Source organism: Erythrolamprus reginae, chromosome Z, assembly GCF_031021105.1.
Source record: "Erythrolamprus reginae isolate rEryReg1 chromosome Z, rEryReg1.hap1, whole genome shotgun sequence".
NCBI classification, from domain to species: Eukaryota; Metazoa; Chordata; class Lepidosauria; order Squamata; family Dipsadidae; genus Erythrolamprus; species Erythrolamprus reginae.
In genome coordinates this window covers 80718677-80745250 of record NC_091963.1, presented here as the reverse complement: position 1 = coordinate 80745250, position 26574 = coordinate 80718677, and the positions used below count along the sequence as shown (strand labels likewise).

The following is a 26574-nucleotide window of genomic DNA, read 5'->3' as shown; positions in this document are numbered from 1 at the left end:
CCCATAATCTATTAGAGTTGCATTTAGAAGTAGAAAGGATATCAGGAACTGGAGAGGTTTTGGAATGAAGACACTACAGCAGGAATTCTTCAGAAGACTTTTACTTATTCTTAGTATCAAAACTATAATCTCTATTTTATATTACACCAAACTATCTAATCAGATGACTTTACCACTACTAACTATAAACTAAAACAACCACCACTGACCACAAACCACAATCCATACCTATGCAAAGATGCATTACAGTATATACAGATCTTGACCAATCAAGTTGTAGTACATTCTGCTAATCCATCATGACTCAGCATTCCTTTTACTTTACACTAATTTTTCACAGTAACTGGAATATTATCTCAGATACTAATCCTGATAGGGAGGAAGGGAAGAAGGAAAGAAAAAGGGGAAAGAAAATAAGGAAGGAAGGAAGTTGGTAGGTAGAAAGGAAGACAGACAGAAAAAGAAAGGGGGAAGGGAAGGAAGAAGGAAGGGAGAGAGTGAGAGAAAGAAATTATAGGAAGAGAGGGAGGGAGGGAGGAAGAAAGACAGAAGAAGAAAATATTAGGAAAGAAAGAAAGTTGGTAGGAAAGAAGGAACGAAGACAGAAAGAAAGAAGACCCCAAAAAGACAGTGTCAAGAACCACTAAATCAGTGAAGGAAGACCCCCACCTCAGATAGAAAAAGCACTTGAGATAAACCTAACTAGAATGAAGCAAAGGAGCAAACACATTATCTGTGGCTTGTTAAACCAATCAGAACAAACAGACACAAGAACTAGCTAGCTTTCTGAAGCTGCTTCTTTTCAGAAATAGAAATTAACATTTTCTCTTCCAAATAAGGTTGAATAGGGAAAATTATTCCATCAATAAAAACAGGATTAAATATCACCAAGCACAGAATTAAAGTTCACCAAAATCCAGTTTTAGACCAAAATCCAGAAAGGCTATGGAAACTCATGTTTGCATGCCAATCTTTCTACCGTGTTTCCCCGATAGTAAGACCCCCCCGATTGTAAGACATATGGGGGGTTTCAGGGGGGTCGGCTAAAATAAGCCATACCCCGAAAGTAAGACATATGTCTTACTTTCGGGGAAACACGGTACGATATGCCGGAGAGCCGGAGAAGGGGGCGTCCGGACCCCCCCACCCCCAGCAGAAGCCAAGGGGGGGTTCCTTTCAAGCGGCGTTGGGCGAAAGAGGGCGGCCAGCAGCGGCGGAAGGTGAGAGGTGCCTCTTCGATATGCCGGAGAGCCGGAGAAGGGGGCACCTCTCGCCTTCTGCTGCTGGCCGCCCACCCTCTTTTGCCCAGCGCCGCTTGAAAGGACCCCCCCCTTGGCTTCTGCTGAGGGTGGGGAGGTCCGGACGCCCCCTTCTCCGGCTCTCCTGCATATCTCAGAAGCCAAGGGGGGGGGTCCTTTCAAGCGGCGTTGGGCGAAAGGGCGGGCGGCCAGCAGCAGAAGGCGAGAGGTGCCTCCTTCTCCGGCTCTCCGGCAGATCGAGCGCGCGAAGAGGCACCTCTCACCTTCCGCCGCTGCTGGCCGCCCTCTTTCGCCCAGCGTCGCTTCGGAAGCCGCCGAATGCCATCAGGGGGGCGCTTGGTGACCGCCTCTCCGCTCGCCAAGCACCTCCCTGACGGCGTTCGGCGGCTTCCGAAGCGACGCTGGGCGAAAGAGGGCGGCCAGCAGCGGCGGAAGGTGAGAGGTGACTCTTCGATATGCCAGAGAGCCGGAGAAGGGGGCACCTCTCGCCTTCTGCTGCTGGCCGCCCGCCCTCTTTCGCCCAGCGACGCTTGAAAGGACCCCCCTCCCTTGGCTTCTGCTGGGGGTGGGGGGGTCCGGACGCCCCCTTCTCTGGCTCTCCGGCATATCGCAGAAGCCAAGGGGGGGTGTCCTTTCAAGCGGCGCTGGGCGAAAGAGGGCGGGCGGCCAGCAGCGGCGGAAGGTGAGAGGTGCCTCTTCGCGCGCTCGATCTGCCGGAGAAGGAGAAAGAAAGAGGTCGGGTTGTGTGAAAGAGGCCGGGGTTGGGGGAAGGGGAGACGTAAGATGTGTGGTTTTTTTTTTGCAACGCCGCTCAAAAGGTGCCTTGGCTGGAAGAGTAGCTGGTTTCCAGGGCATAAACTGGCTCGCTTCCGGGGATGGTAATGTAAGACATACCCCGAAAGTAAGACATAGTGGGGCTTTTGGGGGTAAAAAGAAAGTAAGACATGGTCTTACTATCGGGGAAACACGGTAGCTAGCCAAGAAGGCTTGCTGAATGTCACACATCTTTTTTCCTTGTTATTAAAAGCTTCTTTCTGTGTTTTTCCCAACAGCAGTGTAAAAAAAAATGCAGGGAAGAAAAAAACCTCCAGAGACAATAAATCCAGGAATACTGCCAAGAATGTAATAAGAGTTAATGAAAAGGCAATTTCTGTAAACCCGGCAATAAAGGTTAGGCTATAGAAACAACACCAGAATGTTGCAATTCCTTACTGGATTTACCCTGTAAAGTGAAAAAAGCAAAATGAGGTTTCTTCCTAACTGCTTAGAATGTAAACAACAGGTTCTAGAGAACCTGTTAGTACTGGTAGAATCCCATCTCCATATGGAGATCATGTAAGGATTGTGTAGCAGTCATAGCTGGCTCTATAGGCAAAAGAGAAAATGCAAATCCTAGTTGTTTGTCTGAGTTAATTTTGTCAACCTTTCGTTTGTTGCTTATCTGAGTTTATGTTTTGACCCAGTCTTTCTTAATGGATTCCCGAATCTGTATTTTTAAAACTTGGCTTCTTCAGTTTCTGTTGGGGCAGGGAAACGGGGGCTGATTTCTACCTCCCTTAAGATTTGTTTTATTTCTCCATTAGGGAAAATATTTTATCCTGCTTTTTTAACATTTCCCAAAATATTTCATTCTTCTGGGGTGGAGGCTTCTCACAGTATACTAAGCTATACGTCCCCTAGGTATATCATTTTTTGGTCAGTCATATGCAAATATTTTGTTTTAGTGAGATAATATAAAAATTATTGAAATGGTGAGGTATCCAAAATTTTGTAATATTGTAATAGAATTCTTTGAATTACTAGGAACACAAGGTGATGTTTTAAATGCCCTATTAAATACAATATTGGGTTAAGTGGAGCATTTTCTATTGAATTTAACTTGAATTATTCCCATATATGAATTAACTGATACAGTATTGATTATTTGAAAAAAATGTCTTTTTGGTTATATTCTATTTAAATTTATTTTTATATAGTAGATAAAATATTACCTGTTTTATTTCAGTTTTATGTGCTGAACGAGTGGGCCAGATGACTAAAACATACAATGACATTGATGCTGTTACACGTCTTCTTGAGGAAGTAAGTGCCCCATTTTCATTTATATGGTAACATGGTTGTAACACAGTAATCAATGTTTGAATCTTTTCAGGTTTCATGAGATATGCAGGATATTATAATTAATCACCATATGCCTGAGGCCTCCTTAATTTAGCCCCTTATAGAGGGATTACTGAAAAACTGTCCATTACTTAATTCTCAGCATACTACTGTATTTCTTTTATTTATTCAATTTTGTTTCAGTTCAATATATTTTGTTACTCTGATGATATCCATAAGGTTTAATATTAATAGGACTTTTGATTATAGTATATCCTTAAAATAGTCCTACAAATCATATTCCAAGATCATATTCCAAGATGGCAATCCGGGCAGATGTTTAGTCTCATCACTAGTCCCAACGCTAGGTTAAAAATAGGAAATAAGCTGAAAAATTCTCCCAATTATAACAAGATAAAATCAGGATAGTAGCTAGTGAATTAGGTCCAATTTATCTAAAAGGAACAGTGCTTTCTGAGCAAAAGCTACATCAACAACCCATGAAGAGCAGCAAAGCAACTGATAACAAATCTCAGACTTCGCACAACTACAAAGCTACAAAACACCAAATGGAGGTACGTTCCTTACCAGGGAAAGGGAGAGAAAAGATCCAACCAGTGGGAGGGAGAAGCTTCAGCGAAGCGCAGTCGTTTCCCTAGCCCTGCAATTTGGCCTAGGTGCGGGAAAGGCGAACTGTGAAGAGCCCCAATTCCCTCTCCGGCACTTCCCAGCTGATTCCTAAAAGCCTAGCAGAGTTACCAGCGAGTCTCCACAACTTTCTTGTTTCCGGAGCCCTGTTTTCCTCTCCGGTGCCTCGCAGCCAATTTCAATAAGCCCAGCTGAGTACCAGAGAGTCTCTGTGACCAGAATAATTAATTTTTTAAAAAGGCCGAAAAACTATGGCTCTCAACTGATTAAGTTGAGCTCAAACAGTCCTGTTACCCACTGAAACAGCGGCAGGAGTCCAGCCTGCACAATAAAGACTCCGTAACTGCCTGAACTCCCCCAAAGCCAGTCCTTCAGCCGAGGCATCGCTTCCCAGCTGATTTTCACTTTCCAAACAACGAATATCAAAGGGAATAGGCAGAAGCTGCTATTTGTCTCCAGCCTCACAGCTCTGAAGCCTTTCAAGCCCTGATTCTTCTCTGGAACAGCCAGAAACAAAACACTAAACATTGCAAGAAAAATGAGATTCCTAGGGGAGTTTATTGAAACAACTAATCCCTTCCTAACAGTGAAGTCCTGCCATGAATAACCGACTCTATAAACACCCAGATGGTGTTAGGAGCTGAATCTCCATCACATATCATTTTTATTGCCAGCATTACTGAGGACACAAACCACCATCCCACATGGTTCCCCAGCATCTTATCCTCAGATCTACATAGCATCTCAAAGGGCTAGCCAAATTCTAAAGCACTCGTAAACTCCCATTTCCTGCCTCCCCTCCACTCAGTATACCATAAAACAATAAAAGCTACAAAACCCCTGAGGCCAACTATGCCAGTGAAGAAGAAAACACTGAATCTTCATTCAAAAGATCCAAACAACATCCTTTGCTGCAACATATGCAAAGACACTATAAATGATCTTGATAAATACATCAAATGCCAATCCTGCAAAATTCCTTCACACCATTCTTGCCTAAACTTAACTTACCCAATAGTCACCTTTCTCCATGGAAATTCTTCATTTTTCTACCTCTGTACTACCTGTACCCCAAAATTGGAAATCCTCAATAGCCTGTCTGAAGATATCATTACCAAAACTCAGTAATCATTCATTGAAACACTACCCATACCAGAAAGTCAGCCCAACTCTTCTTCAGACATCCCCACTCTTGTCAAAGATGCAATAGAGCGTGAACAAAAATGCAAGAATGCCATCCTCTTTGGCCTTGAAGAAAATGATGAACCTGATTTAATAAAAATATGTAACATTAGTCTCCAGCAACATCATCTCTCTCATACAATCATTAGAAGTCTCCAGAAATGGACCAGAGCACAAGTACAATGATGGCTCAGTGGCACCACGATTCTACAGAGTGATTTGCAAAAATGAACCTACAAAACAGCTTTTCATTAAGACTGTTGTGGTTAGCTCTGGCCCAGCTCCTGCCCCAAGGAATGTGGAAGTGGACGTGGGGGGGACATCTGCATGCCGCAGGCCTGTTTTGCTCCCAGTAGAATCTGCAAACGAAGTCTCCTCTGACCAATGAAGCGTGATTGACAGGGAAGAGGGGAGTTTGGCAGACAGCCCAGGAGGAGATCAATCATCTGTATCATACCTGGATTCTGAACAAGAATTAATGACACATCCAGGCATGCGTAGAGTGATGCATAGGAGACAACAACTGAAGGATTATTACAAGAGAAAATGAGGCCACCTGTGGTTGAGTGGGGCTGCTGTAAGTAGTGCTAAAGTGCAGCCTGGTGTTTTAGCCTCATGGCAGTTTATCTGATTCATTGTTTGGTCAAAATTGTGGGTTTTGCTGTTTAGGATTGTGTGTGTGGACTCTCTGGACTTTAGAATTGGACTCAATTTCCCAGTTATTGGGTGAGCAATTGGACTGCATTTAACCTGTGCCTTGGGTGTACCAGAAAATCCCTTTGACATTTAAAAAGGGAGCTGTTTCTGTTTTTCTCTTTATAAAAACGTTTGGGTTTTCCTTTTATCATGTGATGTGTCTTCCTGGACTAATTACCCTGTAATTATGGGCGGTTGAGACACGCCGGCAGAACAGAATAAACTGCCATCAACTCCAGACACATACCGTTCCAGAGTGAAGTGTGCTTCTCTTTTTTCCAGCATTTATCTGATATTGGCTGCTGGTATGGCAGAAATGCAAGCAGTCATTGAGGTTTTGCGGTTGGAAATCCAAGCGTTAATGCTGACAGTGCAGCAGTTACAGAACCAGATGGATATATTATCTCAGCAGCCTGTCATTCCACAGGTGCAGCCAGCAGCTCCTGCCCCACAGCCACTACCAAGGAGGAAATGTTTTGTGTCTCTGCCTGAAAAATTCTGGGGTGACAGGCGCCTGTTTGCAGCTTTCCTCAGTCCAGTGCAGTTGTTTATTAATGCACAACTGCCCCATTTCCCAAGAGATGGAGAGAAGGTGGCGTTCCTCTGCAGTTGGTTGGCCGGCCCCACTGCTTCCTGGGTGTCTCCATTGCTGGACAGAGATGATCCGATACTGCAGGATTATACCGCCTTTTGTGCTCAGTTGCGACAGCAGTTTTCGGATCTGGTGCGGGAGCAGACGGCCACGAGGGCATTGATACAGCTGAAACAAGGTTTGCGCCCATTAGTGGAATATTTAAGTGACTTTCGTAGCCTCAGTGGACAGGTGCAGTGGAATGAGGCCACCATGATGGAGGCGTTTCAGGATGGCTTGTCAGAGACAATGCTTGATGAACTGGTGCATGAAGCCCTGCCGGGCACCCTGGATGAGCTGGAGCAGCATTGTTTGGCCATTGAGGCTCGGCTGCTGGCTCGAGAGGTGCGCGAGGCTGGGCAGTCCTCCCCCCATGTTTCAGGCGTCACGCCAGTGCCCACTATGTCCATGCCCATGCCGACCCCAGTTCCTGTACCCTGTTGCTCCCTGCCTGCCCTGCCTCCTAGTTTAGCGGATCGTGCCCCTGCAGTGGAGCCCATGGAGGTGAACTTTGTGCAACCCCGTTTGTCCCCGGAGGAGAGAGTGCAGCGACATGCGACAGGCAGGTGCTTCTATTGCGGGGGGGGGGCAGGTCATTTCGCGAATGCCTGTCCCTGCAAATGAAGGAACACGGTTGTTGCCGCAGTTTCGAAACCTCCCAGTCCTCCTGTTGCCACGCCAACTCTTGCAGGACAGCTCCCAGAGTTGTCAACTCATGTTCCCACCATAGTTCCGGATTCCTCGATGGCTGTCCCCATTCCCCTGGTTTCCCCGCTGGTTGTGCAGTCGGGAAATGAGGGCGGCCTGGCTTGATGGCAATGCTAGGTCGGGCTGGCATTTCATCGGTTAAGGATTGTTCGGATAACGACTCCGGAACGTACCGTCACCTCACGATTAATATCAAGCTCCTGGTGGATTGACATACTCAATCGATTTCTGCTCTTGCCCCCCGTGGATTCGGAAGCCACCACGAATTTCCTGGATGAGGAGTTTGCACAGAGACATTTGTTGCCCTTGTGTCCTGTAAACCCTCTGTTGACTGTAGAAACCATTGATGGGCGGGTGTTGTTGTTTGGGCCCATCCGTTTTCAGACCTTGCCAGTGCAGATCAGCATCGGGACTCATGAGGAGGCTTTACAATTTTATGTCACACGGGGCCTCCATTTCCCTTTTGTCTTGGAGTTGTCATGGTTAAGGGTGCATGATCTTCAGGTGGTGTGGTCACAGAACAGCGTCATGTTTTCCAGTTTACAATGTGTAGACCATCATCGTCACGTTTGTGCCTCGCAAGGGCCCGTTATCCTCGCAGCAGTATTACTGGAGGGCCATGCTGAATTTGTGGATGCCGCCGCATCACCCATATGATTGTGCCATAGAACTGTTACTCAATGCCAAGTTGCTGGTTGGTCGTTTGTACTCTATGTCCACTGAATTAGTGGCCCTCAAGGACTTCATAGATAAAAATCTGGCCAAAGGGTTCATCAGGCCATCGACTCCCCAGTATCAGCGCCCATCTTGTTTGTGAGAAAAAAGACTGGGGACATATGTCTGTGTTGTGACTACTGGCGCCTGAACGCCATTACGGTGCGCAATCGCTATCCCTTGCCACTGATTCCAGAATTAATGGAACAGTTATGAGCTGCCACTATTTTTTCCAAGATAGACCTACGCAGCACTTACAATTTGGTTCGTATAAGGCCAGGGGATGAGTGGAAAACAGCGTTTGGCACCCGATATGGGCGTTTTGAGTATACAGTGATGCCTTTCGGCCTCACAAATGCCCCGGCTGTTTTCCAGCATTTGATAAACGATGTATTCCGGGAATTTTAGACCATTTTGTGGTCATATATCTGGATGACATTTTAGTGTACTCCTCCTCCAAGTCTAGTCATTTGGGACATTTGCGCTGGGTTCTGCTCCGGTTGAGAGAGCATCGTTTATATGCTAAGCTGGAGAAATGTCAGTTTTTGCAGACCACCATAGAAATTTTAGGTCATGTCATTTCTCCAGGGGGCATAGCAATGGACCCGGGCAAGGTGTCAGCACTAAAAACCTGGCAACCCCCAAGGAGTGTCAAGGATGTGCAGAGGTTGTTGGGGTTTGCAAACTACTATTGCACATTTATACCAGGGTTTGCCCATTGACCGTGCCTCTCACCCGGTTGTTGCAAAAATGGGTCTCGTTTCAGTGGGGTGAGGAGGAGGAGCAGGCTTTTGTAGCTTTTAAGGACGCTTTCATGAAAGAGCCCTTGTTGCAGCATCCAGATCCGTGTTGGCCGTTTGTCGTCGAGACCGACACCTCTGATATTGCCGTCGGCGCTATACTTCTACAGGCCCATCCCGAAGGTGGCATCTTGTTTCCGTGTGTCTACCACTCCAGAAAACTCACGCCCTCGGAAAGAAACTACATGATCTGGGAAAAAGAACTTTTGGCAGTCAAGTCGGCATTCGAGACATGGCGACATCATCTCGAGAGCGCCAGGCATCAGGTAGAGGTCAGGATAGACCATAAAAATTTGGAGTATCTGTAAACGGCCCGAAGGTTGAACCAACGACAGATACGTTGGTCGTTCTTTTTTGCAAGGTTCAACTTTCAGATCCGGTATACACCCAGCTTCCAGAATCCCAGAGCGGATGCTTTGCCTAGGAAACCAGAGTTTCTGCATCCGAAAGAGCCAGCCCCACTACCAACAATCTTGCCAGCTACCCAGGACCCCATTGACTTGAGAAGGCGTATCCGTGAGATGCAGCAGAAGGATGGGTTTGTGGCACAGCGGGTGAGAGAGATGGTGCCCAATTCTCCCTGGACATTTGCTGAGGGACTGCTCTGGTACTGGGAGCAGTTGTACGTCCCAGCAGGGTCGCTTCGCAGATTGATTCTGTCCCAATGCCATGACAATCCTGCGGCAGGTCATTTTGGCTTGTTTAAAACCTTGGACTTAGTGACTCAAACATTTTGGTGGCCGCAAATCCAAGATGACGCTCACTCGTATGTTGCCACATGTGAACGGTGTCGTGTGGCCAAGTCAGCCACAGGGGCCCCGCCAGGATTATTACAGCCATTGCCAACACCCACAAGGCCGTGGGGAGCTATGTCCATGAACTTTGTCACACACTTGTCCCCCTTGGCGCGGTTCACGACAGTCATGGTGGTGATGGACATGTTGACAAAAATGGTCCATTTCATCCCCTGTCACCAGGTACCCACATCCCATGACACCGCTAAATTGTTTTTGCAACATGTCTTCCGGATCCATGGACTTCCAGATCGAGTTGTGTCGGACCGAGGAACTCAGTTCACGGCACGGTTCTGGAAAGAGCTTATGTCTGCTTTACAGGTCCAAGTGTGTTTTGCTTCAACCCAGCATCCTCAGACTGATGGGGGAACAGAAAAAACCATTGGAATTTTGGAACAATATCTGCGGTGCTTTGTGTCAGACCAGCAGGCTGATCGGTCACGTTTCCTCCCGGTAGCGGAGTTTGCATTTAATAACTCCCAGCATACCTCCATAAGACTCATGCCATTTTATGCAAACTATGGCTTCGATCCCCGGGTTTTCCCGTTAACCCTGTTAGATTCCTCGGTCTCCACAGCAGAGGACTTCTTATCAGAACTGCAAGCGGTTCATGAGATGGTGAAGCGGTATTTGATTAAGGCCAAAGAGGACTACAAACGGATGGTGGACCGGTCCTGGTGAGGCGTCCTCCTGTTGGCTGTTGGTGACCAGCTGTGGTTATCCACCAAACACATCACTTCGGAATTACCTTGACGTAAACTGGATCCACGCTTCATGGGCCTTTTCCCGATTGAGAAGGTCATCAATCTGATGGCCTAATGGCTTACGTTGCCTGCCAACCTGCGTGTTCACCCCATTTTCCACCGTTCCCTTTTGGTACCTGTTTCTCTTGAGTGCCCACTTCATCCCAGTGTCCCTTTGTTGCCTGTCCACTGTGTTCGGGATCATCTGTCTGAGGTCATGATCCATGCCATCCGGGACTCGCGCTGGGTGGACAATAGTTTTCAATATCTTGTGCAATGGATGGAGGGTGAGCCTGACGATTGTTCGTGGGTGGAGGCTGCCCTGGTTGATGCTCCCATACTTGTCCGGGCGTTTCATGCACAATTGCCAGAGAAACCTCGTTCCTTGCGCAGGAGCCAGGGGAGGGGCCTTCCGGGAGGGAATGGTGTTGTGGTTACCTCTGGCCGAGCTCCTGTCCCAAGAAATGTGAAGGTGGATGTGGGGGAGACATCCACATGCCACAAGTCTGTTTTGCTCCCAGTAGAATCTGCCGACGAAATCTCCTCTGACCAAGGAAGCGTGAGTGACAGGGAAGAGGGGAGTTTGGCAGACAGCCCAGGAGGAGATCAATCATCTGTATCAAACCTGGATTCTGAACAAGAATTAATGACACATCCACGCATGCGTAGAGTGATGCATAGGAGACAACAACTGAAGGATTATTACAAGAGAAAATGAGGCCACCTATGGTTGGGTGGGGCTGCTGTAAGTAGTGCTACAGATAAAAGTGCAGCCTGGTGTTTTAGCCTCATGGCAGTTTATCTGATTCATTGTTTCGTCAAAATCGTGGGTTTTGCTGTTCAGGATTGTGTGTGTGGACTCTCTGGACTTTAGAATTGGACTCAATTTCCCAGTTATTGGGTGAGCAATTGGACTGCATTTAACCTGTGCCTTGGGTGTACCAGAAAATCCCTTTGACATTTAAAAAGGGAGCTGTTTCTGTTTTTTTGTTTATAAAAACTTTTGGGTTTTCCTTTTATCGTGTGGTGTGTGTCTTCCTGGACTAATTACCCTGTAATTACGGGCGGTTCAGACACACCGGTAGAACAAAGACCATCAACCTCATAGCCAGAAACAGTACCAGTTACAAGAAACTCAGATCCAGACTGTCTTTCCTCCAATGCATCCACTCCCATGAACTAAGAGCTGAACTAAAGCAACGTCAAGACCTGGGTGAAAACAACTTATACATCGACTATCGCACAGAATGCATCAAATCCAGGACACACAATCCTCCCTACATCTTTCAGCCTAACATCCCGCACCAACCACCCTACTTCTCCCAACCGACCCTCTCTCAAAATCAAATCAACACCTACCAACCAGCACTACAACAACAAAATGTTATCCCTAACACCACAAACAAAGACTAGGAAAGCGTGCCCCTTGCTGCCTCTAACCAACCCAAAACCTACTCCCAACACAAAACCAATCTCAAATGCAAATTTTTAAATGCCAGAAGATATCAGAATTATTCCTCCTTCTTGACTCCTCAGTCTTTGATATTATCTTTGTTTGTGAAACATGACTCAATGCATCCTACTCAGACTCCATTATTACAACAAGGAACTATCTTGTCTCTCGTTATGACTGTGAATCCCACAGAGGATGTGGGGTAGCTATATTCTACAAAAAATCTCTAAACCTAAAAAACATCAAAGTTGCACAGGATCTATTACTCCCTGAAACGATTGTCTGTGATCTTTCCCTAAATACCACAATTCGCTTCTTACTATGCTACAGAGCTTCGGACTATGACATCACACACGCAAACAAATTATCAGAACTACTAACGTGGGCTACCCAGTGCCCACACCCCATCATCTTTCTCGGAGACCTCAACCTACCACACATCAACTGGACATTAAGTGAATGTAGCACGGAACCTATCCACTCAACTATATATAACACCATCACCAATTTGGGACTAGAACTTAACTTCTACAACAGCAAAAGTACAATATATGGCTTACAAATAATAGAACCTTTCTCCAACAGTGGCTTTCTCCAACAGCCACACCAAGATCCATCCAAACAATGCGACACAGAAATTTAACTTCAAAAAAGCGAACTATGAACTCATTGATACCCATCTCTCAACATTAAACTGGCAAACTTTATTCGCAAACTGCAACTCTACAACTCTTGTTTTACAATTTAATAAGTATATGCAACCAAATAAAAGCAGAAAGTCTCAACTACCACAGCATAAAAGAGGAAAACCTCCTATGCTCCAAATCCAATCGAGCCTTCTACAACTTTGTCAACAACAAACTCAAAGACTCTAAACTTATCCCATCTCTCAAAGGACCCAACAACACAGAATGCCACAACGATTCATCCAAAGCTAACCTCCTGAACTCATTCTTTGGCTCTATCTTTGTCAACAGCAATGGCTCATCCCCCAAATTCATCTATCACACCACAAACTCTCTCAATGACCTAACCCAAATAAACTTCAGTGAAAACTGAGTTGAAAAAGCATTATGTGGTCTTAAAACCTCTCTATCCGTTGGACCAGATGGCCTATGTGCATACTTCCTAAAAAACCCTCTCTTCTGCTATAGCTGAACCACTGAGCATAATCTTCAAAAAATCCTTCAGAACCAGCACACTTCCTAAGCTATGGTCAAAAGCTATGGTCATCCCGATCTTCAAAAAAGGAGACCCCTTTCTTGTCGATAACTACAGACCAATATCATTATGCTGCATTCCATGTAAAGTCATAGAATCAATTATAAATCAATCAATTACTCTCCACCTAGAAACTAATAATCTGCTCTCTAACAAACAATTTGGATTCAGAAAAAACTATCCTGCAACCTACGGCTCCTCCACTGCAAAAACATATGGACAACTCATCTTGATCAAGGAAAATATATAGATGTAATTTATATTGACTTCTGCAAAGCCTTCGATTCAGTGGTCCACGACAAACTTCTTCTAAAACTCAAATCCTATGGTATCTCAGGATTCCTCCACAGATGGATTACACAATTCCTGTCAAACAGACAACACATGGTTAAAATAGGAAGCACCATATCTACCCCTGTCCCTGTTAAAAGTGGTGTCCCCTAAGATAGTGTTCTGGGACCAACACTCTTCATTCTCTACATCAATGACCTTTGTGATCTCATCACAAGCAACTGTGTTCTCTTTGCAGACGATGTAAAACTCTTCAACACCACCGATAACACAACTGCTCTCCAAAAAGACCTAGACTCTGTTTCTGATTGGTCTAACATATGGCAACTCCAAATCTCAACCAGCAAATGCTCTGTCCTTCACATCGGCAAAAAGAATCAAACCTCCAAATACAAACTGAATAAATAAATTATCACAGATAATCGCCACTCAGTCAAGGACCTCGGAGTACTAATAACTAAAGACTTAAATGCCAAAGCCCATTGCAACAACATCGCCAAGAAGGCTTTAAGAGTTGTTAATCTAATCCTACGTAGCTTCTGCTCTGGCAATCTCACATTACTTACCAGAGCTTATAAAACTTTCGCCAGACCCATCCTAGAATATAGCTCATCTGTTTGGAACCCATACCGCATTTCTGACATTAATACCCTCTAAAATTTCCAGAGATACTTCACCAGAAGAGCTCTTCACTCCTCTACCCATAACAGAACACCCTGCAAAACTAGATTTACAATCCTGGGTCTAGAAAGTTTAGAACTAAGACGCCTCAAACATGATCTAAGTATTGCCCACAAGATCATATGCTGCAACGTCCTGCCTGTCAAAGACTACTTCAGCTTCAACCACAACAACACAACAGAAACAAGCTTAATATTAACCGCTCCAAACTTGACTGTAAAAAATATGACTTTAGTAATCGAGTTGTCGAAGCATGGAATTCACTACCGGACTCTGTAGTATCATACCTTTACCCTTAGACTATCCACGGTTGACCTCACCAAGTTCCTAAGAGGTCAGTAAGGGGCGTACATAAGTGCACCAGAGTGCCTACCTTCCCCTGTCCTATTGTCTCTCCTATATCTCATCTTCTCTTCTATACCTATATCTTTTCCTGCTATTCTCTCATAGTTATATTTTACTCCTTTATTTGCTCCTCCATTCCCCCGTTAATACATTCTACCTGATTATATCCTCTATAACCCTCATTGTGTATTATTGTGTATTGGACAAAACAAACAAACAAACAAATGAATAAATACTGCATAGCTGTAATTCTATTGTTAGATTTCAGAAAACTTAATTAGACGATTCAAAGCCACTGTTTTATTCATAGCTGTTTGTTATTTTGAAAAATCTGTCATAAGATTAAAAATATGTTTTGGTCTTCCTGAATATAATACTGATAAGCTCAGAAAAATTTAAATGCTCCTTCAGAGATCAAAGTAGGAAACAATAAATCAATCCAAATCACAATTATCAGTTTTTTAGTAGAAATTTGTGCCAAGATGATCAGGTGTCCTTTCCACCCATTATGTTAAAGGACACTGAGAAAACTAACATGCTTGTTATATTAAAACCAATACTTTGTTTGCGCTCAAATGCATTATTGAAATAATGTTGTCTCAGTCAATTAAGTATTGATTTTGGACTCCAGACCATCAATATCTCTTGAAAGTGAGATTACCATGCCTATGATTGCACCTTGTAGATTATAAGAAAGTAAATTTTATTAAAGCAAAATAAAGTTTCTCTCAACTTACATAAAGCCTCTTTCAATTTACACAAATTGGCCTGCAATTATCTGCTGAATCATCTTTTTTTTTCTATTTGAAGTTTGCCAACATCATCTTCTGAATTGTTTTTTTCAATTCCTGTTTTAAAAAAAATGTTTTTATTGTTTTTCAAAAGAAAAACAACAAACACATCACATAACGTAAAAAGGAGCTACATTTGCTCCACTCAGAATAGAAGTCTTTGTTGTACAGAAGAAAAAAACCTTATTATTTAGATCAATACAGAGAATTATAAAACTACCTATTACAATTCTAGTGAAATATTGAACTATTTATATTTTCTAAAAAGAAAAAAGCCTGATTATAAGTTGAATCAAATCAAAGAAATATATTCTATTGTAAAACATCACTACCTCTAAAGAGTTTAACTTTTTAACTTAATATTTCAACATCCTTATACATTTTTTTATCCCACCAAATATATACCTTCTGCCAAATACTATAAAATTCCGATTCTACTTGGTTATTTAACCGCTTCGTCATCATATCGAGCTCAGCACATTCTATAATTTTTCTAAGTACTTCTTCCTCTTTTGGTGTCTCCATTTCTTTCCATCTTTGTGCAAAAACTATCCTAGCAGCTACTAATATATGAATTATTAAGTAATATATTTCTTTTTTATCTTTATTATTTGAGATACCTAATAAAAAGAATTCTGGAGTTTTCTTAATCTTTTGTTGCGTTATTTCTTTTAACCATCTTTCTATCATGTTCCAGTAACCCTTTGTTTTTGAGCAAGTCCACCATGTATGATAAAAAGTGCCTATTTTTGTTTTACATTTCCAACAATGAGGTGATTTACTTGGAAACATTTTTTAAATTCTATTCGGTGGTAAATGCCATCTGTAAAACATCTTAATTTGATTTTCCTTAAAAGAAGTTGACTTAGTTATTTTCCAGTTGTATGTCCACACCTTTTCCCATGTGTTTAAATCTATTTCTTTACCTAAGTTTCTGCACCAACTGATCATATTATCTTTTAATATCCAACCTATAGTTTTACAATTTATTAAGTATTTATATGCTTTCCCAATCAATTTTCCTTGATTTGAGATTAATAATTTGCCTAAAATGTTGTTATCTTTTCTAAATATATATATTCTTCTATCTTTATGGAATCTGGACTTAATCTGTGCATATTGCCATCAATCTATTACGACACCTGTATCCAGTAATTCCTGTCTCATTTTCAAATTCCAGTGATTATCTAATAGATCTCTATATTTCCATATTTTACCTTCTTGTAGTAAATTAGGGGGACATATGTCTTCGATTGGGGATATCCATTCTGGCATAACTAAAAAGTGGCCTTTTTTTATGTCATTCCAGACCTCCAATAGTGCCTTTCTAATTGTATGCCTCTTAAAATAAGAGTGTGTTTTATACTTCTCATACCATATAAAGGCGTGCCAGCCTAACATTAAATCATGGCCTTCCAAATTTAGTAACCTTCTATTTTCTAAAGTAAGCCATTCTTTAATCCAAAATAGGGCTGCTGCTTGATAATATAGCTTCCAATTAGGGAGGGCGAGGCCTCCTCTTTCCTTCACATCTTTTAATGCACATTGTTTTATTCTAGGTTTTTTACTTTGCGATATAATTTTTTTTGTTATGTTCATTAAATTTTTGGAAAAAATCTCCTTCTGGATTTATGGGGATTACCTGGAATAAAAACAGATCTTTGGGTAAAATATTCATCTTAATTGTAGAAATTCTTCCTAATAATGATAGCTGTAGATTATTCCATATTTCTAATTCCTTTTTAATTTGCTTTAAAAGTTTCATGTAGTTATCATTAGTGATGGGCGAACCCAACGGTGTTTGGGTTCAGCAAGTTTGGATGAACTTTACGCAAAATTTGGACGAACCCGAACCCGAACCCAAATGAGGAATCCCTCCCACGAAGAGATTCTGGGGGCGGAGCTTTTACTAAGATTTTAGAGTATAAATTCTAGTATATCTTTCAAAACCCAAGGATATTACACAGATAAAATTATGTTGCCAGTCCTTTTCTACTAAGTATATTAGGGTCCCAAACTTTGGTAGTCTCTTAACTTTTAAAAAAATTCAAGCATGTTTGAATTATTGAGAATGTCCCTTGAATGAAAATATCTATGGAGATTCTCAATCATCCACCTCATGATTGTGCCAAAGGTGCTTTTTTGAAGAAGCAATTGGATTTCTGTTTTTTCTTTGAAGACGTTTCACTTCTCATCCAAGAAGCTTCTTCAGCTCTGACTGCATGGTGGGAAATAGAAGAATTTATACTCCTTACAGACAGCTGGTCATTTGCATTCTTTTAAAAAACATTTTTATTTTTATTTTGTGAAGACAAGACATTACAAACAAACATTATAAAACAAAACAAAACAAATAACATGAAAAGGAGCTACAGTTGCTACGCTCAGAAGTAGAAGTCTTTATACAAAAAGGAAAAACTAATTATAAATTAGATCAAATCAGATAAATAAATTATAATGTAAAGCCTCACTACATGGCTTGTTCTTTCTAATAAGTTTAACTATTCGACTTTATATTTCAACATCCTTATACATTTTTTTTATCCCACCAAATATATACTATCTGCCAAATATTATAGAATTCAGGTTCTTCTTGGTTATTTAACCCCCTCGTCATCATATCTAGCTCTGCACATTCTATAATTTTCCTAAGTACTTCTTCTTTCGGTGTTTCCATTTCTTTCCATCTTTGTGCAAAAACAATCCTAGCCACTATTAATATATGAATTATTAAGTAATATATTTCTTTTTTTAATTTATTATTTAAGATACCTAATTAAAAAAAATCTGAAGTCTTCTTAATTTCTTGCTGCGTAATTTCTCTTAACCATCTTTCCACCATATTCCAATAGCTCTTTGCTTTTGAGCAAGTCCACCATTTCTTTTTTACACTTCCAACAATTAGGTGATTTGCTTCGGAACATTTTTGAAATTCTATTAGGTGGCAAATGCCATCTATAAAACATCTTAATTTGGTTTTCTTTAAAATAAACTGATTTAGTTATTTTCCAATTGTATGTCCAGACCTTTTCCCATGTATTTAAATCTATTTCTTTACATTGATTTCTACACCAACTAATCATATTATCTTTTAATATCCAACCTATAGTCTTACAACTAATTAGATATTTATATACTTTCCCAATCAGATTTCCTTGATTTGTAATTAATAATTTCCCTAAAATGTTTCCTAAATATTTATGTTCTTGCATCTTTGTGGAATCTGGACTTAATCTGTGCGTATTGCCACCAATCTATTACTACGCCTGTTTCCAGTAATTCTTGTCTCATTTTCAGATTCCATTGGTTAATATATCCTTATATTTCCATATTTTACCTTCTTGTAATAAATTAGGGGGACATATAGCTTCTATCGGGGATATCCATTCTGGCATTACTAAAAAGTGGTATTTTTTAATGTCATTCCAAACCTCCAGTAATGCCTTTCTAGTTGTATGCCTCTTAAAGTAGGAATGTGTTTTATACTTCTCATACCATATGAAAGCATGCCAGCCTAGCATTAAGTCATGGCCTTCCAAATTTAATAACCTTCTATTTTCCAAAGTAAGCCATTTTTTGATCCAGGATAAAACTACTGCTTGATAAAATAATTTCCAATTTGGAAAGGCGAGGCCACCTCTCTCCTTCACGTCTTCCAATGCACATTGTTTTATTCTAGGTTTTTTCCCCTTGCTATATAATTTTTTTTGTTATCTTTGTTAATTCTTTAAAGAAGTTTCCTCCTGGATTTATGGGAATTACCTGGAATAAAAACAGAACTTTGGGTAAAATATTCATCTTAATTGTGGAAATTCTTCCAAGTAATGATAACTGTAAATTATTCCATATTTCTTAGTCTTTTTTAATTTGGCTTAAAAGTTTCATATAGTTATCATTTTTTAATGACATAGATTTAGCTGAAATCCAAATACCCAAGTATTTTACTTTCTTTGTAATCTTCATTTTTGCCAGTTTTTCTAATTGTTTTGTCTGGAAGTCCGTCATATTTTTGGTTAGTAATTGTATCTTATTTTTATTAATTTTCAAACCCGCTACACTCTCATATTCTTCTATTAAATGTATTAATTTGGATATTGAAGTTAAGGTATCTTCTATTATAAAAGCAACATCATCTGCAAATGCCTGTGCTTTATAGGATTCTTTTTTAATCTCTAATCCTTTAATGTTATTATTTGTTCTTATTTTTATTAATAAAGTTTCTAATGTTAAAATAAATAACAATGGTGAAATAGGGCAACCCTGTTTAACTCCTCTTTGTATTTCAAACTTTTCTGTTTGATCGTTGTTTAATATAATTTTAGCCATTTGACTTGAATATATAGCATCAATTATATTAAAAAATTTGGTACCGAAATTCATTTTGTTTAATTGCAGTTTCATAAAAGACCAATCAACATTATCAAATACTTTTTTTGCATCTAAAAATACTAATGCCATTTGTTTTTCTGGATGTTGTTCATAGTATTCTAATGTATTTAGAATTGTCCTCAAATTATTTTTAATCTGTCTACCTGGTAAAAATCCATTTTAGTTTTCATAATATTTTAAAGTCTGAAGGCATATATGGAGACAAAGATTTTGTAGTCTACATTTAACAAGGATATTGGCCTATAATTTTGAATTTTTTCCTTCTCTGTTCCTGGTTTGTGTATTAAAGTTATTAAGGCTTCCGACCAGGATTTTGGTATTTTGCCATCTGCAATTATCTTATTAAAAATCTCTAACATATTTGTAGTAAGTATGTTGCTATTTAATTTATAAAATTCCGCCGGTATAGCATCGGGTCCGGTAGCTTTATTATTTTTCTGGTTCTTAAGTACTTATTGTAATTCGACCATTGTGAATGGTTCTTAAGCTTTTGTTGTTGTTGTTCTGTTATTATTGGTAAATCAATTGAACTTAAAAATTCAAAGGCCTTATCTTCTTCTATTTCTTCTTTTTGATATAATTTTTTATAGAATTCCGACACTCTCTCCTTCTTTTCATCTGTTCTATATATTATTATACCATTACTATCTTCTAATTTCTTTATTATTTTAGATTCTCTATGGTTCCTTAATTTATATGCCTTCTCCGGGTCCCGTCAACTAAACAATGTCGGTTGGCGGGCCCCAGGGGAAGAGCCTTCTCTGTGGCGGCACCGACTCTCTGGAACCAACTCCCCCCAGAGATTAGAACTGCCTCTACTCTTCCTGCCTTCCGTAAACTCCTTAAAACCCACCTTTGCCGTCAGGCATGGGGGAATTGAAACACCTCCCCCGGGCATGTTCAATTTATACATGGTATGCTTGTGTGTGTGTCTGTTAGTATATGGGATTCTTTTAAATCTTTAAATATTTTAATGTTATTTGGATTATTTATGATTTGTTCTATCTTGTTGTGAGCCGCCTCGAGTCTTCGGAGAGGGGCGGCATACAAATCTAAATAACAAATAAATAAATAAATAAATAAATATTCCTGTTTAGCACTTTTTATTTTTTCAGCTATTTGTTCTTGTTCTATCAAATTTATTTTATGTTTTATTAAATCCATTTTCCTTTTAACTGTGTTATCATCTTGGTTACTCTGCAATACTGCTTCTAAATCTTTTAATTCTTCCTCTAATTGTTGGAATTGTTTCTTTTTATTTTTATTTTTGTTGCCATATAAGAAATTGTCAGGCCACATATATAGGCCTTTGTTGTGTCCCATAAATTTTGTGGTGTTGTTTCTGTATTTTTATTTATATTAAAGAAAATTTCTAGTTCTTTTTCTATCCATTCTATATATTGGGGATCTCGTAAAATATTTCTATTCATTCGCCAGTTGCTAGATTTTTTATTTCCTTTCCAAGAAATTACTAATGGTTTGTGATCTGCCCAGTTGTTTGTTTCTATTTCAATATTCGAGATATTGAATATTGAATATTTGAGATATCGAGATAGTGTGTGCTGGGGCCCATGCCATGTCTATTCGGGTCCAGATTTTATGGGGATTTGAATAAAAAGTATATTGTTTATTTAACGGATGATGTTCACACCAAATATCTTGCAATAATAATTCTGAAGTCATTTTCCAGAATGTTGTTGGTAAAATTGTTTTCTTTTTCTTATCTTTCTTTTTACCTGAATAGTCCATTTGACTATTAGAAATAGCATTAAAATCACCAACTATTATCATATTTTCAATAGATACCTCGATTATTTTGTCTTGTAATTTCTTGTAAAATTGTTTTTGATTTTTATTTGGTGCATAGATTGATACAATGACAAGAGGTTCTGTTTCTAATTTTACTTGTAGCATTAAGATCCTACCTTCTTGATCACTGTATAATTGTTTAGTCTCAATTGTTTCATCTATATAAACTGCAATACCTATTTTTTTTGGTCAGCTAAACTGGTAAAAATATTACCTAGTTTTGGGTTGCATAATAGTTTTCTATTCAATTTTTTGATATGCACTTCTTGTAAGATTAAAATTTGTGCTCTTTGTTTTTTGAGTTTAGAAAATATGATGGGTTATTTAACCCATTTACGTTAACAGAAATTTTTTTAATATCAGACCACATATCTATTTGTAATATATTTTGGTTTCTTTGGGTTTTCGTAGTCTGCTACTTACACCAATTCTTGTTGTATTTGTGGTTGTTTTCTCTTAGCACCTTGGGCCTCCTCCCTCTCTTTGCCAGCAGCCCCCTGTTCCTCTTCTCTTTCTTTAAGGAGGTTGTTCTGACCTATTCAGGCCAGTGTCTTCAAAAAAGGCCCTAGCTTCGTCCACATTCTCCAATTTTATTCTGGATCCTTGCCAATATAAGGAGATACCTTCTGGGATAAGCCAACGGAAGGTTATATTTTCTCTAATTAAAATTCTGGTTAAAAAGTAATATTCCCTCCGGCTTTCCCGTACTCTTTTTGGAACTTATTTTAATATTATGATGTCTTTTCCTTTGTAGTTCTAATTTTGATTTCTTGTCCATTTTAAAATATCATCTCTTATAGTCTTCCTAATGAATTTAATGTGAACCTTTCTTGGTAGATTATATTTCCAGGCACAGCTGGTCTGTACTCTATAGATTTCATCAATTTATTTTATTAATTCTTGTGGATCTGTCTGTAGAATATCTCCTATTATCTCTGCCATTTTTAAACAAAGATCTTCAACTTTTTCCTCTATCACGTTTTGGAATCTCAATCCGTAAGAAGCATGTTGTAATTCTAAATGTGTAGTTGCTTCGTCAAACCCTCTATTAATTATGTTACTATGATCTTCAAATTCTTCTATTTTCCCATCCATTGCTTTCCTGCTTCCTTTCACATCTCCCATTTCAACTTTCAGATCTCCCATTTCTGCTTTTATATCTTCATAATACTTTTTAGCTTCTTCTCACGCTTCTTCTCTATTTGTATCAATTGAGATCTGAGTTTTCTGCATAAAATCTTGGATGACAGCTAAAGAATCTTGAATGGTCTGGAGAGTTGGTTGTGTCGAGGTTTTCTCCTTTTCCTTTTCTTTCTCTCTGCCCAACATACTTGTTATTGTTTCTTGTTGGGATGGGGATGGAGATGGAGACCCTTGTGGGGTGGAAGATGGAGTTAAAGTCTGTTTTTTTTAAAAGTTTTTTTGATAGTGGTCGTAGTAGACATCTTAAAGGAATTTCTAAGTTTCCTAACACCTGTAAAATTTATATTCTTCCAAAATGACATCAACTTAACAACTTAAAGATTGAAAAATAATTTGTCTTTTATTTTACTTAATACTTTAAAATCAATTATTAAACTACTGTTATTATACTTAACAGATAATCTAGTAAATATAATAGAAATGCTAAATATGGTAAAGTGCTAATATATAATAAATCTATGAATATAAAAAGGAATAATAAAATTTATATAAAATATGAATCAAATACTTTATGCTTATAATTACTTAAAAATACTACTAACTCTTAAAAAATATAAGGAAACAGAAAAAGACTTTAAATATATCAAAACATATCAAGAAGAAAGCAGAGAATATCACAAAAACCCTTAAAATAGCTTATATATATGAGAATTTTTTAAGATATGCAGCTTATTATTCAATATAAAAATTACTATATTAAAGCTATTTATGCAGTTAATATTAATCCAATATAATTAATCAAATATTGTGAAATCAATCAAACAAAGGAAGAAAGAAAAGTTAAAAAAAAGAAAAAGGAAAGGAGGTGAGGGAAAGGGGTGAAGCAGAACAAGAAGAAACAATTAGACAAATATTGATATAATACTAAAATATAAAAGAAAAACGATGTGCAAAATACAATGAGAAGTAGGGGCATACCAGAATGAGAGGGAGGAAGGAAAATCTAGCAATTCATTCAGTACTTTAAATTAATTTGATTAAAAGAATTTCTACCACAATGATTAAGTATACTTAAGTCAATTTTTCTGTAAAGTCCAGAGCAATCCTGTCTTCTTCTTCTAGTATTTAAAAATAGTTAAAAGTAAACCAATTCAGTCCTGTTGTTGTTCAGAAGTAAATCAATGTTCCAATAATTAATTAGTCCTGTAATCTCCAATTAAATAGCACAATGTAATGCAATTAATTATGGTCCAAATAATCCAAATTATAATCCAAAAGTAAAATCCAAATAATGTTCTGTTCAGGGTCAAGAATTTCTTCAAATGTATATAAAGCTCAGTCCATGATAAACCTAATTTAAAATACTTCAATCACAATAATCCTGTTTTCTTTAGTAAATCCAGATGTGATGTAATATAATGTAATGTCCAGGCAAATTCTCAAAACTTAACAACTCAGTTCTTCTTATCTGGGCTTTTATACTATGGTGTCTTGCCTAGTCCTTTGTCTTCATTAAGCATTAACCCTCCATCTTGTAAAATATTTTCCTGCTGTTACTTTAAATCCAACCACCACGTAAATTCCATTAAAAAAAGGGGAGCCGGTAATTTTAAATTTGCATGAAGTTCAGTTCAATCCTTATCCCCTCAGTTCTGATATATTTGTTAAAACCTTCCAGGAATAAGGTCACACAACGAATTGTTTTAAGGCAAGTTAGATCTTATTCTTCTAATATGGTCTGGGTAATCATGTGAGCTAAGGCTGTTCCGGCTTATTAAGATCCGCTCACACTTGCAAATTGCTTATAACGTTCTTCTTCGCCTTAATTCAGTTATATTTTCTCGTATTAGTTAGACGTAGGAATATCTTAATCTTTTTACCTCCTTTCTTCTCCGATTACCTATTTACTCTGGTCAACTTCTTTTTGATGTGTTTCCTCCCTTCTTTGTGGACGTGCCGCTATGGCCGGGCACCAGACATCACCAGAACCCGGATCTCAGCTCTTGATGCTGTGGGGCAATCCTTTTCCTTTGGGGTAGTGGCAAAATACCCCCCCCCCCCAGGTGCCAGGAAACCCCCTGTTCTCAAATCGGACTCTCTAGGTCCAATCGGATCGCTAAAGCGTGACTGCCAGGGCGAAAACGGAAGTCCGAGGACGGAGCTCTGTCCCCAGCCTCCCGATGCAGGGCCGCTGCCACCGGTCATTTGCATTCTTATAGCTGGTCATTAAGGTCACCTGGAAGTTTACATGTGTCATCAGGATTACCTATGGGGTTCAAATTGGTGTGGAGCCTTCTGTTGAAAGGACTGAGTTGTAAATTGGATATAGATGATGCTGTATCCCTCTCCCTCTGTTGAGAGAGAGAATTTGTTTTTGAGTTCTAACCAGTCGTCCAGTAATATTCCTCTGATGTAATGTCATGAAGTACTTATGGGTCTGATGTTTGCCTTCCCAAATAAAATTATGCCAAACAATTTCTAAATTCTGGCCTTCTGTTTGAATATCAGACTCTCCCCAATACTTAATAGACTCTCCCCAAAAACTCAACAGAACTGTAACATTAATTACATCTAACTGGACACTTACTCCTCACAAACCTAGGGTATAACACTGTCTATTCCACACACCCAATCACACACATGGAAGATAAACCAATCACACACATGGAATAAGAAGGAGCAGACTGTCAAAATTAAAAATCCCTAGGTAATATCATAATGCAGAAAGTAGACCTCAGGTAAGAATGCTGAGTCATTCAGAGGCAGTTGAGTGTGTAGCAACCTAGCAATTATGTGAAAAGTATTTAACCCGGCAAGAGCACTCCATTCTCTTTTTCTCTGTCTGTTCACTGTTAGCTGTGTTCTGTTGCTGTTCGTGGAAGTATGTTTTGAAAAAGCTGTAATGCTGCAGAAGTTGGTTCCTGTGAGTTATTGAACTAAGATAGTTGTAGCAAGGTACTAGTAAGATACTAGTTTATTGTATGTACAGTATAGACAGTAGTAGTAGTAGTAGTAGTAGTAGTAGTAGTAGTAGTATAAAGAAATAAAGATATATTTTCCACAACTTCCTACTGCTGCTGTGTTTCATTGAAGACTTCAACTCCATTTCTACTGGTCTGTGGCTGGCTGGCTGGTGGGGTTGATGGGCTGGCTGGACTGGTTTGCTGTTTGGGTACAAACAGGCTAGTTTCCGTAAATGAAAGCTATGATACAGACTCCATTGTGATTTGTAGATTGTGCTCAATGTACACTCTTCCACCCACAGGCCCCCCAAAACTTTACATGCACCAAAGGCAAACTGATCAAATAGTTGAAGAAAAAATAGAAAATTTAGAGAAAAATTTAAACACCCTGAAACACAACTATCAAACTGAGAAACCCCAAGCCCATTAAAAGAACAAGCACAAACTTAACATAGAAATGACAAAGCAACTCCTAATAGAGCCAACCCCTCAGGGGAAAAAACCAGAGCCAATCCCTCAGAGGAAGAAAAAATCTGGACACACGTCATCCACAGAAAAAAGCATAAATCAAGTACAACGCCCAAGCCAAAACCAACACACCCACAACCAACCCCACTGGCTATAAGCAACCAATACCATGGACTCCCAATAGAAGAAAACAAACAGACAACTGACAAAGAAGCACCAGAAATAAACCACAGGAAAACAGAACCATCAGAAACCCTTACAACAAAGAAAAGCACTCCCCAAACCACTCCAGTCAAGAAAAAAGGGGAGTGCTATAATTGGAGATTCAATTCTCAGAGGAACCAAATCTGCCATCTACAGGCCAGACAATCAATCCAGAAAGGTGTGCTGCCTCCTGGGAGCTAAAATCTCTGACATAACAAAGAAACTAACCAAAATAATAAAACCACACTCAACAGTGATTGCGAGAGAGAACTTGGAGTCTTGGTGGACAACCAACTAAACATGACCCAACAATATGCATGTAGCAGCTAAAAAAACCAACACAATCCTAAACTGCATTAACAGAGGGATACATTCTAGCATTAGGGAGGTACTAATATCACTCTAAAAAGCCCTAGTTAGACCACACCTAGAGTACTGCATTCAGTTCTGGTCACCACATTACAAAAAAGATATTGAAACTTTAGAGAAGGTGCAAAAGAGAAACTTTAGAGAAAGTGCAAAACGTGGTTGATAAGGGGAC

At 39.6% G+C, this 26574-nt stretch overlaps 2 protein-coding genes across 12 annotated transcripts in view; both read left to right on the top strand.

Moving 5' to 3' along the window:
• Positions 1-26574, top strand: part of TRAK1 (trafficking kinesin protein 1) — a 709911-nt gene that overhangs the window by 425532 nt on the left and 257805 nt on the right. For 9 of the 11 annotated variants that reach the window (XR_011556832.1, XM_070727389.1, XM_070727391.1 and 6 more), the window contains one exon: positions 3265-3341. The exons of 1 other annotated variant lie outside the window; for it this stretch is intronic. Coding sequence is in view for 9 of the 10 variants with exons in the window: in XM_070727389.1 (XP_070583490.1) it covers positions 3265-3341 (77 nt within the window). In the remaining variant the exon portion in view is untranslated. Of the gene's footprint in view, positions 1-2311; positions 2430-3264; positions 3342-26574 lie in introns of all 11 variants that reach the window. One more of the 11 variants, XM_070727392.1, reaches the window with a different exon arrangement.
• Positions 1-26574, top strand: part of LOC139153446 (uncharacterized) — a 219879-nt gene that overhangs the window by 12191 nt on the left and 181114 nt on the right. The gene's annotated exons all lie outside the window — the stretch shown is intronic.